Source organism: Anguilla rostrata, chromosome 1 (genome assembly GCF_018555375.3).
Source record: "Anguilla rostrata isolate EN2019 chromosome 1, ASM1855537v3, whole genome shotgun sequence".
In the NCBI taxonomy this organism is placed as follows: Eukaryota; Metazoa; Chordata; class Actinopteri; order Anguilliformes; family Anguillidae; genus Anguilla; species Anguilla rostrata.
In genome coordinates this window covers 39,334,140-39,348,616 of record NC_057933.1, presented here as the reverse complement: position 1 = coordinate 39,348,616, position 14,477 = coordinate 39,334,140, and the positions used below count along the sequence as shown (strand labels likewise).

Genomic DNA, 14,477 nt, shown 5'->3' with positions numbered 1-14,477 from the left:
GGATGGAACACACAGACAGCAGGCGCTCACATTTCAATTCACTGCTTAAAAGGCATACGCAAACCACACCAACACTACAAAATTCAAGTCACTTCGAACTGCATATACAGGTACACCATTTAATATTTATTATAGACATTTTATATACATTACTTTTCAACAGCTGTATTTTGCTATGTGGTACAATCTTAAAAATTTGCTGATTCATAGTTTGTAAAACAGAAACCTTACAAAACTCATCAAAACTCGCAAACTGATCAGAAATCTTTTTTTGTGGAAGACTAGAAAAAATACTTTATTGTATTAATCATGCATTACACAAACAAAAAAATCTTTAGTTACACCATGAATTGAAGCATATTCAAAAATAAAATAATTTTATAAAATAAAAGTAGGGATAGCGTTAACCAAACAGCAGATTCTGAACCGTGATTAATCCTCAATGCTTGTCTATTCCGATTCCCACATAAAAAACGTGAAAACGGAAAAAACGTCCCCCCGTTCTTCAACATCGGTCTGTAGGTACATGAAGGGGGGGGGGGGGGGGTCACACCCCATCATTAGTCTTCAAATAAAATTCTTGTGTGTTTAAAATGATGTTTACATTAACTTAAAGGCCCTCCTTTTCTGTTCTGTTTGCATGACAGTGCTCAGTCTTACAGTTACCATTGGGCTCACTGACATACTGTAGTTAAAAAAGAAAAGGATAAGACTAACAGAAAGTGAAATAAATAACGAGCCTATTGCATTAAGATGTCTAACCCTTGATAAATAAACTCGTAAATACAGTAAGATGTACAAATATATCACATAGTGATAGGATGCTGCGGTTTATTGTTTAAGAGTTCACGGAAAGCCATGAACTCAGTTTCTTTCCTAGTTGTTTGCTCATGTGATAAGATGCTTTTAAAGCAACGTCAGGTCGAGAGATAGCATCCATAGGGTCAGGACCCACCCACAGTTGAATGACAGGGAAGGGCTGAGTGTGTGGGAGCAGCGAAACGGGTCGTCCAGACTGGTGCATGCCAGTGGGGTCGGAGATGGGATTTATTTTATTTTTTTATTTTTATTTATGTAATTTTTTATTTTTTTTACATTTTCAGCACCGTCAAGACAGGCTTTATTTATATAAAAAGGCTTATAAAAACTATATTTTTATGCAAAGAAACGTCCTGAATCTAATGCTAATGTAAGAAGCAGACATTTTAGGTTACGTGTTTTGTTTTTGCGCTACATGAGGGTGGAGAGGGCGACGTGTGGTCATGCGACTTCACGTAGGTCGTGATGGGCGGAGCAAGGGCAGGGTCACCGTCTTTGACAAACGCACCCCCATGTCACCTGGCCCTTAGCAGACCTGCTGTAGTGAACGGTAGACACCACGGTCACTGAAACACACCTACAGAACAGATATTAGGCTCAGTCCAAACCCAGTCAAAGGCTACAAATACTGGTTTCTCCTGCTTTAACATACAGTAATTACAGTTAATTAGTTTGAAAACTCAGGTAAAACTGAAGCAGTCACACCTCCCCCCCCACCTCCCCTCCCCCAGCCCAAATCCCCCGCCCCATTTCCTGGGCCTGGCTCCTCTCCAGTGTGTGGCTTGTGGGCGTCGAGGGGTTGGGGGAGGTTGGGGGTCTTGTGTAGTGTCTAAACGGTACACTCGTCACACAAGGCAGTGAAGCAGTTTGTCCGTCCACGCCCTCCCAGCGTGGGCTCTTACACAAACACTTTGGCCAGGGCGTCAGCCCCCGCGCTGGCGATGAACGCCTTGGACGGGTGGAAGGCCACGTCGTAGATGGACTCGTCTGACTTCTTCCGATGGGCGGTGATCTCCTGCACGCAGGTTTTGCTATCCAGGTTCCACAGGCGGATGGAACAGTCATGGCCTGCGGAGGGGAGGGGGGAAAGAGATGGAAGCGAGGACTTAGCTCATGCACGCCACCTTTAAACCTTCAAACATAAGCTGCTGTGATGGGGTGAGGGGCTGGGACTTACTTCCTGACATGAGGTAAATCCCATTGGGGTCCACAGCCAGGCTGGTGACCGCATCCAGGTGAGCCACCATGGCGTGGATGAGTTTGCCTGCAGAGGAAGAGCGGTCAGCAGGGTAACCCATTTAAAGGAAAGTCTCCTGCCTTTGCTCATTTCACAGTGCAACCAGCTTCAAGTGAAGAAGCTGATGTGATATTCATGGACAGTGTGTTGCCCTTTCAAAACCATATTTAGGGGTGCATGATATGGAAATTTCTAGGGCTGATTTTTGCTTGGCCATACTGGTCAATACTGATGCCAGTACCTCCCTGTTATATATTACAGCACAAATGCACACCAAGTTTCAACATGCATGGAAGTAGGCGAGAACAGATGAATTTATGCACAAACTGAGCAAATTTTACACTTTGCGTAACAAAATATTTCAACGTGCTTACTTTATTGAGCAGAGAGCTGGAGTCTAGAGTCTAGTCTCTATAGCTCTGCTTGTGCATTCACCTGGAAAAATGATAAACTAAAAATAATGAGGTTTAGAAGATTTTTAGGATACTTTTTGAGTGTGACCTTTTCACTCTGTTTAGGCATACGCAGAGCATCAAATGCATTGCCTTTCAAAAGGCATAGAACGAGCTGACATCATACTACCGACCACTGCTGCCATTACTACAGCCTGTCCATTTGTCCAAACCCTAGAATAGCACCTTAACAAGTTGAGCCAATCAGCAGCTGCGCAACAGTCAGATTGTGACATCACCAGAACATCGGAGCAGCAGTGTCAGTGCATTACTCCCAGATCTTTATCACACTGCATCTGCAGCGGGCTGGGTGGGCTCAAACCTACGGCAGCCATACAGCTGCCATTACTGGACTGTGAACTGGAGTCAGTGGTCCGAGGGGGGAGGGGTGGGTTGGGGACTTGGGAACACACAAGGTTGGAGTTAGTCAGTATCAGTACTGAATCTTTTTACCTGTTTTGTTGTCGAAGAACTTAATGTGTCTGTCCTCGTGGGCTGTGATGGTGATGGGCAGGGTCGGGTGAGTCACCACCCGGTTTATGTAGTTGGCAGCAGGGAGACCTGGGAAAAGCATATTTACCTATCAGCCAGCACATAAAAACATCTGGCCACCTTCAGCTAATCACAGCATTTGTCTTTGCGCAACTGAATACTTATTATAAAATATTATTCTTGTATTTGTTGGTAGCACACTGGTTTAAGGTTTAATGTCTGAATCATCAACCCTGCATACAAAAACAATGTATATATCTGAATGAGTATTTATAAATGCCTTGATTGTAAAATATCAGTGCCAGCCCATGCTTTTACATGAGCATAAACACGCCCCCGTGTTGCCATATATGGCAAAGGCAGTCACACACATCATCCTGCCAGTGTAAAAACATAATCAGGCACAGAATATAACGGGTTTGAGAAAATTCTATTACATTACACTCACTTACATAGCAAGGAAAATTCCTCTTTTCTGGCGTCTAATATACACTTCACAGTATATGAGATTATGTGCTGCTGAGGAAATGAGGTTATTTTGAAGTACTTCAACTACCAGTCAGATGACTTCTGAATTTCTCTGAGCATTCAGCATTATGTATACCTGTACACAGCAATGGTGCTTCCTTGCCAAGCTGCTTTTCTACTTCATAAAATACAGTTTTGCTTTTGCACCTACACCACAATGTGTAGGCTGCATTAAATCTGTACACCAATACTAATTTTCAGGTTTCATATGATGATGTACAAACAGCCTAAGAATTTTAATGAACTGGACAAATATGTAGTTGCATTTTTACGAGTTGAAAAAGAACACTAGTTGTTCGAAACTAGCCTATAATACGGTTGATGTGAAAGTGGATGGACCACTTTTATAGTTCTGTAATGCACGCATTTAGCAATTTGCAGCAATTTAGCAGTATTTTTATTTCAAATCACTACTAGCCAGGGGGGGTTTGATTATAGTATTATCAAAAAAGTCTTCATGTCTGCGAGAGACTTCACATTAGCCAACACCAGCATCAGAGAGAAATAAAAAAAAAACATTTTAGTCTTGCAAATAGGTCCTATAGTGTAATGCTTCTACTGGAAATACCAAATGTCTTTCTGTACTGATTTTCTACAAGAAGGAAAATTATCTGAGCTTTTATGAAAACATATGCATACTTCATAATCAAACTTGACTGCAAAATTGTTGGCCAAATGTAGCCCCTGGACATCTTTAACCAATCACTACATTCACTTTAAAAGACCTGGACATCTACATCCTCATAGTGATGTCTATAGAGGTGGTGACAGGGCTGTGGTGGAGGTGGTGACAGGGCTGCGGTATGGGTGGAGGTGGTGACAGGGCTGCGGTAGAGGTAGAGGTGGAGGTGGTGACAGGGCTGCGGTAGAGGTGGAGGTGGTGACAGGGCTGCGGTAGAGGTGGAGGTGGTGACAGGGCTGCGGTAGAGGTGGAGGTGGTGAAAGGGCTGTGGTAAAGGTAGTGGTGGTGACAGGGCTGTGGTAGAGGTGGAGGTGGTGACAGGGCTGTGGTAAAGGTAGTGGTGGTGACAGGGCTGTGGTAGAGGTGGTGGTGGTGACGGCTGTGGTGGAGGTGGTGGTGGTGACGGCTGTGGTGGAGGTGGTGGTGGTGACAGGGCTGCGGTGGAGGTGGTGACAGGGCTGCGGTAGAGGTGGTGGTGGTGACAGGGCTGCGGTAGAGGTGGAGGTGGTGACAGGGCTGTGGTAGAGGTGGAGGTGGTGACAGGGCTGCGGTAGAGGTGGAGGTGGTGACAGGGCTGTGGTAGAGGTGGAGGTGGTGACAGGGCTGTGGTAGAGGTGGAGGGTGACAGGGCTGCGGTAGAGGTGGAGGTGGTGACAGGGCTGTGGTAGAGGTGGAGGGTGACAGGGCTGCGGTATGGGTGGTGGTGGTGACAGGGCTGTGGTAGAGGTGGAGGTGGTGACAGGGCTGTGGTAGAGGTGGAGGTGGTGACAGGTATGGTACGGGCTGAGACTGTAATGGATGTGGTAAACGGGTGGAGGTGATTGGTGCATCTCACCGCTCTCACTCTGGCTGGAGAACACCACTGCAGGCTGAGATGTCTCCAGGTCATAGATGACGGTGTTTCCCATGTTGAAGGATGCCACCATGTGGGCAGGATCACAGCCATTGAAATCCACCGCGGTGGGTATGCCATGCACTGCAGGAGACGGAAGGTTAGCCTCCTGGCTTTAACAGTTACTGCCCTGGTGCACTGCTGCATCATGGCCACTCAAACACTCCTTTCTCCTTCCTGCTAATGCTTACCCACGTTCTACATTTACTGCTGTGTTTCACCACTAAAGCTGTTAAATAACAATTATAAACCACAGGTAGTGGAGCCTGTTCACAGACAGTCAGTCATACCATCTTTAAACAAAGTGAACAGAGAGAAACAGCTAATTGTATTATTTGCACATACCAGAATATACAGATTACAGTACAGGACAGGACTGATTATACTGGCCTGCTGGCAGGACAAATGCAGATGACTGTAAAGCACAACAGCTTAAGAAAAACCATCTTTTAGCATCCGTCACGCTGTTCGCAGATTAACTAATCAGGGCTAATTACTATGGAACACGAAAGGCTTTTCCTGACAGGCACCAAAGACAACTATGAAACAACCTTAAATTTCTGAAATTACACTAACAGCGAACAGAGCCAAATCGAGATAAACAACTCCATCATTATAGGAGCAGATAAACAAGGTTATTTTCTGTGTCAGCATCTGATTTGAAATGGAGCAAATTCCCCATTTACAACAGATCATTTACGTGCAACGGTTGGAAGCCCGGAAGGGAGAGGAGTAAGAATGAGCAGAAGTGACTAAACACGCAAGCAACGTGTGAGGAACACAGATTCCCAGAGAAGACACTTAATAGGTCACAAGCAGACAAGCACCATTCTTCACTGATAAGAAATGCAGAACATTGATAGCAGAGACCCAGTGAAGTGCAATTAACAAAGCAGTACTATTACATACACAACTAAAACCTCTCCCCTATATCCCTGCATTTGCTCTAGACCTTGGAGAGCCACAGCGCATGCAGTTTTCATTGCTACTCAGCAAATCATTGATAAATCAAAGCAGTTGTTGACAGTTAACTCATCCAGTTAAAAAAATACAAAATCAGAGAGTGAATACTGCTGCTCTCTGTTAGCACTGGAATTTCACTGTGAGGCTCTGAAGGATCTGTGGGAATAGCCAAATTCATCTCCAGGGTAAAGGCAGCAGTCTCACCCTTGTCTGAGTTGTAAGTGCAGAGGCAGGGTGACTTTTCAGGGGGGTTCCAGAGCCGGACTGTCCCGTCGCCCGAGCACGAAAGCAGGCGGTTCTTGATCCCGCTGTAGGCCAGCCCCCACACGGCGTCCGTGTGTCCTAGCAACGTTCCTGCGAGAACCCCTGGATCTGTGGCAGGAGGTGGGGGGACACTCAGTAAGCACTCTCATTCACAGTAATAAAGGAATGCAGCAACACTGATTATAGACTGGAAAGGCTAATAGCAAAGCCAACAGCTTTAACTAAAGTGCTCAGTAAAAGACTCCTATAAAAGTGTAGTCAGCCGCAGAAGCAAAATCATACAATTAAACAAATTACAGCCAAACTGCTCAGCAACACAAACCAGTCACACTACTGCAAAACAAAGCCAATTACAATTACATTTTTTCAATTTTTTAAAATCCTTTATTAATACAATAAGAAAGGCACACAGGGGAAAACAGCACAGTAACAAAGGCACACAACAACACTTCATAGTAACAATTACAATAGACAGTACACAGTAACATCTAACTTCACAAGAGGGCTTGGTTACATTTGTACACATTAACTTCCCGTCACATGTCAAGGACAGCTGGCTAACTCTCATCACGACTGAGAAATGTAACTGATTAAAACCTTGTATTATCAACCTCGCATAATTTGCATCAATGGCACGTATGTCCTTTTCTCCAGCCTTGGACTTTCTAAGTCTAGAATTTTCCCCCTCTCACAGGTGGAAAGTCCAAGGGTCAGAAAGTTAAAGTCCTGCCATGTGTTTCTTCCACCCATGAGCACACAGCCAGGTGATGTCACTAATTAGTTCCACCTCCTGGCTTAAAATCCAGGTGACTGGAATGAAACACTGGGGAGGACTTTATACTCCTTGAACCTGGATTTTCCACCTCTGCCCCCTCTCTTGAAATTCACATTGGCCTTCAATTTCAAATTCCACTTGAGTGCATCCATATAACTGGTGAGGCTCTAGTGTAGCGTAGAAAATAGACTCTCTCATTACTTACACAAGCTTCTTCAGACTCATCCAGCATTAAAGGGCATTATGGTACCCTTCCTGCTGACAAGCTCTGTGGTCCCATTTGCCAAGTAGCCCATAGCAAGGCCATAATGAATAAAATGAAATGCTGAAAGGTTATTTCTTGTGCCTTTGAGCCAGTACTCCCAGTACTAGCATGGGGCAGCTAGCTAGCTAATCACTGTACAAGAATTAAATAAAATGATGTCAGAGAAAAAATGTTTTTTAAATGAATGTTTTACTGTCTTCAGGAACACAGGTTATCGCGTAGCCATAGCCTATATGCTAGTGGTTCCCAACCCTGATACTGGCGATTTACCATCTGGCATCTTTTCATTTTAACCAGGACAGGAAACTAACTTTTTGGTCCACAGGCCATATTGGGAAGTGCATCCCAAGATTCAACAGCCAATTTCCCCATTTTACCCAGTTCTCCCATGTTTACAATAGAACAGGACCTCCGTGTGATTACCTGCTAAACTGGCTGGTCAAGTAGACAACCTGACCAGCCACAGAAACTTTACCAGCATTTGGCTGGTGGCTGGTATTCATTTCCCACCCTGATGTCCTAATTTGGCACACCTTATTCAACTAATTAGCAGCTCTATGAAATTTCTAACAGTTGAATGAGCTGTGCTTTGTTAGGGCAGGTGTAACAATCTACAGGACAGTAGACCTCCAGGAACAGTGCTGGGAACCACTGCTATATGCGAAACAAATGATGTATTTACAGAGGAGCTAGTCCACAAAACAGCCCTCTCCACTACCCAATGGCTGACTGACACTGTCAAACCCTGCCAAACAACGGGAAGATTTCTCTTGAGTCATTCTATTCTCTTTAGCCCAATGAGCTTACCGTAGGTGTCATAAGGGTCTACATTAGAGCTGGGGATGTTCCACCACTGTATGGTTGAGTCGATGCCCCCGCTGAAGCATTGCTCCCCACTGGAGCTGACAGCCAAAGAGAGGACAGGCCCTCTGCAGAGACAGGGACATGGGCAGGGCTATCACAACAAGCATGCTCCCATGAGACGGAGCTTCCAGTACCGCGACTAAAGCCAAAACACGATTATCACTGCTACGCATTGCTCACACACGCAGGCCTAATGATGAGAACATTTCACTCCTTCAGACGGCCCGAGGATTTGCTACGGAACAGATTCGGTGGAATGTTCTAGAATACTTACACGTGAGCTCTGAACGTATAAATAGGCTCCACATCAAAAGAGGCACTTCTGCGAACAGACAAAATGAAATGTTTTATTTATAGACAATTCAAAAACAAAAATGTTTAGGATTAATGGGATTGACTTGGTAAATTTTTGTCTCAGATGCTAAGAAACTTTCAAGAAAAGCGCAAACATGATTACTGAAGCACTTGCTTTTTGGCTGGAACGGTCTTCTGCAGGTTCCAAAGTTTGAGGGTGTGGTCCTCAGACACGGTGACCAGGACAGGCTCCACGGGGTGGAAGGCCAGGGCTCGCACGCCGTCAAAGTGGCTGCGCAGCGTATACTTGGGATTCCACGTCTTCCTGAACGCGTCCTTATTGGCTGGCAGCTAAAAATAGAGAGCGCGGTCAGACAGCTGTTGGGGGAGACGGGAGCAGTGAGCATGTTCAGGCCCCTGTTGTCATGGCACCAGAGGGGCATGCCAGGGTGCTTACATCATAGCTGTATTCAGCCTCGTCGTTGGAGACGGTCAGGTCGGCCAGGTCCCCCAGGCCCAGGACGCTCTCTAGAACATCGTCAGAGCCCATGATGAAGGACTTACCGCCGCTGGTGGGGAAAGGCAGCGGCTCAGCTATTTAAAAAAAAGGGAGTGAGGGAGACAGTTAAACTCCATGCGCAACAAACAGAGGGCTCTCAGCTCCACGGCCTTCACAAGAACGCATTTACGCGCCGAACTAACCCAGCCAGTCACAAAACAAAAACAAACCAAAAAAGCATTTAAATGGGCTCTGCAACTGGCAAGGTTTTATCCATTTAGAGGGTATATTCTTATAGCTTTAAATTGTTATGCAATGGGAAAAAGCTGGAAAGGAGGTGCGGGCCCAGAATATCTGGGGTCAAAGTAAGGCAGAATGCTGACACGACGGTGGCAGCTGTTCCAGATACCACACAGAGGTCTGAGCGCAGCCCAGAATACACCCTGAACCCAGCCGCGCCCCGACCCCAAACACCCCACAGCCCTGCCTGAGATATAGGCTTCCCCATATAAGCATAGCTCAAATGAAATAAAGCCTTGTTGCCATGTAGCAACGTGGAGGCAAGACACGGCAATAGTGTTACAGTGATAATGTCTTTTTGTAGGCCAACCTGGACGTATCTGAGCCATGGGCTCCCTCGGCAGATTTCCAATGCTTTTTTGCCATAGGGATTTCGTTTTCTGCTGAAAATAAAGTCTGTGGGTAACGTATGCCTAAGACAGTTTCACGTTTTGTCCTATTAGATAGATACATTACACCCATTAATATCTCAACCGTGAATTTCTAAACAGTTATGTGCTTTAAAATAGTAAGTTGCTAACAAGTTTCCATATTGAAACTACAACAGTTGCCGCACGCAGCCGGGGCAAGTATGAAAACTAGAGTGACGGTTGCAAAAATGCGACCATTGTTGTAGTTTCAATACAGCAACTTGTTAGCAACTTACTTTTTAAAAGCACATAACAGCTTCAAAATGCATGGCTGAGATACTAATAGGTGTAATTTATCTCAAAATGTGAAACTCTCTTAGGCTTACGTTCACCACAGACTTTAATTTTGGCAGAAAACTAAATCCCTATGGGAAAAAGCGTTAGAAATCTGTTGAGGGAACCCATGGCTCAAAAATGCGAACTTACTTCCGGGTTTTAGGACTACCAACTGTAACACTCCACAGACCCAAGTCATTTGCACTTTATTGACTATGAGGCAGTATGACACAGTTAATTTAAGAAAATCTCCCTGTCCTAATCTAAGGAGTGCACCCCTGAAAAACCGATTAGAGAAGGTAATTTCTGTTGCTCTGTATGGGCCCAGTGCATCGCTTACCTATGGACAACAGTGCCTTTGGGCAGGCTTGCCCCCACCATAATAGTGAATTGCTGCAGTTCTGAATATATAGATGCTACAATGATAAGTGGGGAATTGATGTAACATGTCGGATGTATCAGGACTTCTTCAAATCAGTTTGGATTAAACTTGATCTTGGGTCTTCAACATGAGTCTGCTAGATATGACTCTGCTAAAATCCAACACTCACAGTGTAACACAGGATAAAATTAAAACTTAGTGTTGTCTTTTGACTCTGATTTGGGATTTGATTTTAAAAATATTAAAAGGTACGATTTCCCAGGTATGATATTCCAAGCTAATGCATACAGCCAGAATCAGGTCACCTTCATTAGGTAAAGATACAGAAAAAAACCATACATGCTTTTATTTCCTATAGACAGCAACTGCTGAATTGCACTTATAAGTAGGTTTCATCTGTTGCAGAGCTTTTTACTTAAACCATAGGTCAAAAATGATCACCTGCCCTCCGTAAATTAGCTTCCAGTGGCTTGCAGAAGAGACTTTAAGATTTAAATGTAAGATTTTAGTGATCACATTTATAACACTACATGGCTAAACCCCAATTATAAAATGCAATAGCAAACCAAATCATGGTCTTAGGTCATCATACAAAGCATCCTGTGTGAAAAAACAATATACTAAGCATACCGGATATAAACTTTAATTAAACTTTTATTATAATAAGTATAAATAGTTTACTTACGGTATACATCAGCATTCTATTTTTTACACATGCTCCTACTACCCAACTAAAAACTACATCTAGTCTTGTCGGTACAAGTTCCAAAGCGATGAAGAACCTCCCATGAAATTTTAGAAAGTCTGTCACAATTTTAAGCAGTGTAAAAGTACTTATTTTAGTTGTTCGTAACAATTATTACCATCTCTTAGTTTATGACCTGGACTGCTGCCTTATTTACGACCTGGACTGCTGCCCTCCATGTTCTGTTTTGCTTTTAACATTTGACCTGTTAAAAATGCCGTTTGCTTTAATTTTGAAAGCATTTTCAACATCATGTATAAAAAGCATATAATAAATACAGCTACTGCTACTATTACTACCACCATAGCTACTACTACATAACTACATGCCATTACCACTACTTCTGCTAGGCCTACTGTCCACCCAAATGGAAGATGGGTCTCTCTCAGCACCGTGCTCGGTGTCCCTGTCATGCGGTGTGACTCTTACCCCACTCTGTCCCGTCTCCTGAGCTCCGCGCCTCCCCGGCCCCCTCCCCGTCCTCTGCAGTCACCAGGAAGTCAAATTCCTTCAGTGCTTCTTCCGTGTCAGGATCGTCAGGCAGGTCCGACGCCAGGCCCTCATTTCCAATCTGTCACGAGCACAGACATGTCAGTCCATCACCAGCTCCAGGTCGTAGAGGAAACCTTGCTCAGAGGCTGAAAATGCACCGCCAGGTACAATCCTCCCAAAAGAATGTTCAGCTCCATTTTGGACACTTTCGATAAAGATTTTTTTCTGCATGCCAAGGTGCTTCTTTATGATTTAGTTAAGATGTTTTCCAAAGCAACAAAAACATTTTGACATTTGAATGTGGCTTTCTTGGATTAAGTAAAAATAAAGACCTTATCCACATTTCACATTTAACAATATTACATGTAGATAAAACGCCATTTGGTATCATTCGTCAGAAACACGCACCATTTTGCACATTTGTGCTTTCATATGGCCTGCAGTAGCCTGCTCTATTGTATATAACAGGAAATAATAAGTTAGAAATGTGTTCAAATAAATTGGTTAGGGCAATTATTTAAAGGGCTTCAGTAACTGCATCATTCTGATGTGATAAAATATGGATATGCATGGAAAAATTAATCCATGGAAATACATAAAAAAATTCTAAGGCAGATATTCTTTGCAAATACTCAAGTAGTCCACTCTTCACCACCATAAGCAATTTACAATATGATGAAGTGATGGGCAGAGTTCTGTGCTCTTTGTCTAAAGTAAGTGCACTGCTATGAAACGGGGAGACTTGGAGATTGTTGACATCATTATCCAGTGTTAGTTCAGTGGTTTAAATAAATTAAAAATAACTTCTAGCTATAGTACACTATTTTGCCATGTCAATTTTTGGTACATGAACATACCACAGAAATTACAATTTAATTTTCTTCTTTTATAAAGCACACTGCTATAATTTGTTTTAACAAATGCTGAAAAAAACTACAGCTTCGAAAATCTCCATAATAAATGCATTGTTTTGCAAATAAATAAATTAATTGTTTATTAGAGGAGATAGAAAAGGAATCCACCTTAATTCTTTATTCTGTGCAGATGAAGGAAATGAACAGTCAGTTAAGACAACTCAAGTACACGTACACAATTGGGCAGGGAAATACAAACAAAAATAACACAGAAACATACATAATACAGACTACAACAAGCAGCATTTTCCCTCATGCTAAACAATAACAATTTTAGCAATTCACAGATAATGCACCGACTTTACAACTTAAAGTAAAGAAGAATCTAATTTGTTTATACTGAAGTTAAAAATAACCCAATGTGTTTGGAATTTGGTGACTGAAAATTATTAACTGTTTGCAAAGCTAAATCAAAATGAAGGAATCAAGTCCCTACAAGGGGTAATATGGCCTAAGTAGAGCACTGCTGATCGGTCAGCTAAAAACAAACCAATTTCCAATAAAACGTCAAATAACTGCAGTTATAACAGTTAGCAGCATACAAAGCTTATGCACTCTCGCTCAAAAGTGAGTGTCATCATGAGGCGAAAAATAACTGCAGTACTGAGAAACAATTATTGTGCTGAGAAAACCCTGTCTGCTAGCAGAACAAAAAAAGTAGTGTTGGAGGCAGTGGTGCTGCTTCTGGAAGGCGTGATTTGACTTGAAATTGGTGTAAACTGCAGGTTTTAATGACAGTTTAAGTGAATGGCACACAACTTGCATTGAATAGGTTTTCATTTCTATTAAGACGTATGCATAATGGTAATAAATACTACAACCATTCTGTTACAGGGGCTTAAAAAATAAAAACACTTTACAGAGCTTGAGATACTGAAATGTGTTTGAAACTACAAACTACAGCTCCCGTCTTCCCTAGCTGGCGCTAGCAACACCACAGAAAGCCGTGACAACGATGTGGCCCTGAATGCCACTGCTTCCAGCTACCCTATTATCAACAGCCTATGTAACGTGAAAAATGTGTTTGAAAATACAACACTATTAAAGGTTCAGAATATTTCCCTATTTTGTCCAGTCTTCAATTTATTTATAAATACATTTTACACAATTAAAATGAAAGCATATATCATTACTAAAATTGTGACATTGCATTACCATGGATGTTGAACAAGGCTCTGAAAACAAATCTGGGCTTGTCTACTTCGAACAGATTGCATTCTTTTTTCCTGGTATGGGTTGTTTCATTGGGTTTTGTCCGTTTAAGGCAAATTCCAGAAGGCCTCGCTATAACACACCATGCATCCTCTCCATAAGCCTACAAATTGATCCTGCAAGAACTGAGCATAACCATACTCCTTCAACATTCCACAACTAACCGGCAGTTAAATACTAAAGGGGGATGGGGTAGAATTTTTTTATGACTAAGCAGGCTTTGAAGGTGTCTGCAAATGATCTGCAGTGTTTGCTAACCAACTTTTAAACATGCATTCTATCCAAACTGATCAACAAACTAAGAGGTATTGAATCAACAGCGCACATACCATTGCCTAATGCCTATTCACACAATTTTTCTAGTAAAACATTATATATCTCCTAATAGACCCAACGACGTACACTAGTTTGATAGCTCTACAAACCAGTCAGGAGAGCTGCAGGCCAGTTAAACTAAGTTGCCAAAATCCAGCAAAAACAACTCCACTGTAATGTTGGATATGTTAATTTGACATCAATAACAATTCATTACATCTGTTATTTTATTCACCACTTTCATGAAATCAGCCCTTTCCACAAGAACTTCCTTGACAATTGTACATGCTGGGTTCAAACTTCCGATTAACTTCCAGTTAACATCTACTTGTAGTATCTTGCTAGCCTAGGCAGCTCCCAGAATGTAAATAAAATAATTAAAAATGGTAAACTTTCACAAGTGGC

At 42.8% G+C, this 14,477-nt stretch overlaps 1 protein-coding gene and 1 long non-coding RNA gene across 4 annotated transcripts in view; one reads left to right on the top strand and one right to left on the bottom strand.

Annotated features, from left to right (window-relative positions):
• Positions 1–105: 105 nt before the first annotated feature.
• Positions 106–14,477, bottom strand: part of strn3 (striatin, calmodulin binding protein 3) — a 38,364-nt gene continuing 23,992 nt past the window's right edge. The window contains exons 7-16 of one of the 2 annotated variants that reach the window (XM_064336217.1): positions 11,569–11,710; positions 8,985–9,121; positions 8,703–8,878; positions 8,508–8,555; positions 8,177–8,298; positions 6,270–6,437; positions 5,055–5,186; positions 2,962–3,069; positions 1,997–2,083; positions 106–1,887 (exon numbers count right to left, since the gene is read on the bottom strand). In XM_064336217.1, coding sequence (XP_064192287.1) covers positions 1,718–1,887; positions 1,997–2,083; positions 2,962–3,069; positions 5,055–5,186; positions 6,270–6,437; positions 8,177–8,298; positions 8,508–8,555; positions 8,703–8,878; positions 8,985–9,121; positions 11,569–11,710 — 1,290 coding nt within the window. In that variant the 3' untranslated portion in view covers positions 106–1,717. Of the gene's footprint in view, positions 1,888–1,996; positions 2,084–2,961; positions 3,070–5,045; positions 5,187–6,269; positions 6,438–8,176; positions 8,299–8,507; positions 8,556–8,702; positions 8,879–8,984; positions 9,122–11,568; positions 11,711–14,477 lie in introns of both variants that reach the window. The other variant, XM_064336210.1, reaches the window with a different exon arrangement.
• Positions 4,463–4,979, top strand: LOC135255297 (uncharacterized). Of its 2 annotated transcripts, none has more exons than XR_010330149.1 (3): positions 4,463–4,579; positions 4,657–4,824; positions 4,937–4,979. It is a non-coding gene; the product is annotated as an uncharacterized LOC135255297 (long non-coding RNA). The 2 variants fall into 2 exon arrangements; XR_010330148.1 differs by having other exon boundaries at positions 4,501–4,573; positions 4,628–4,824.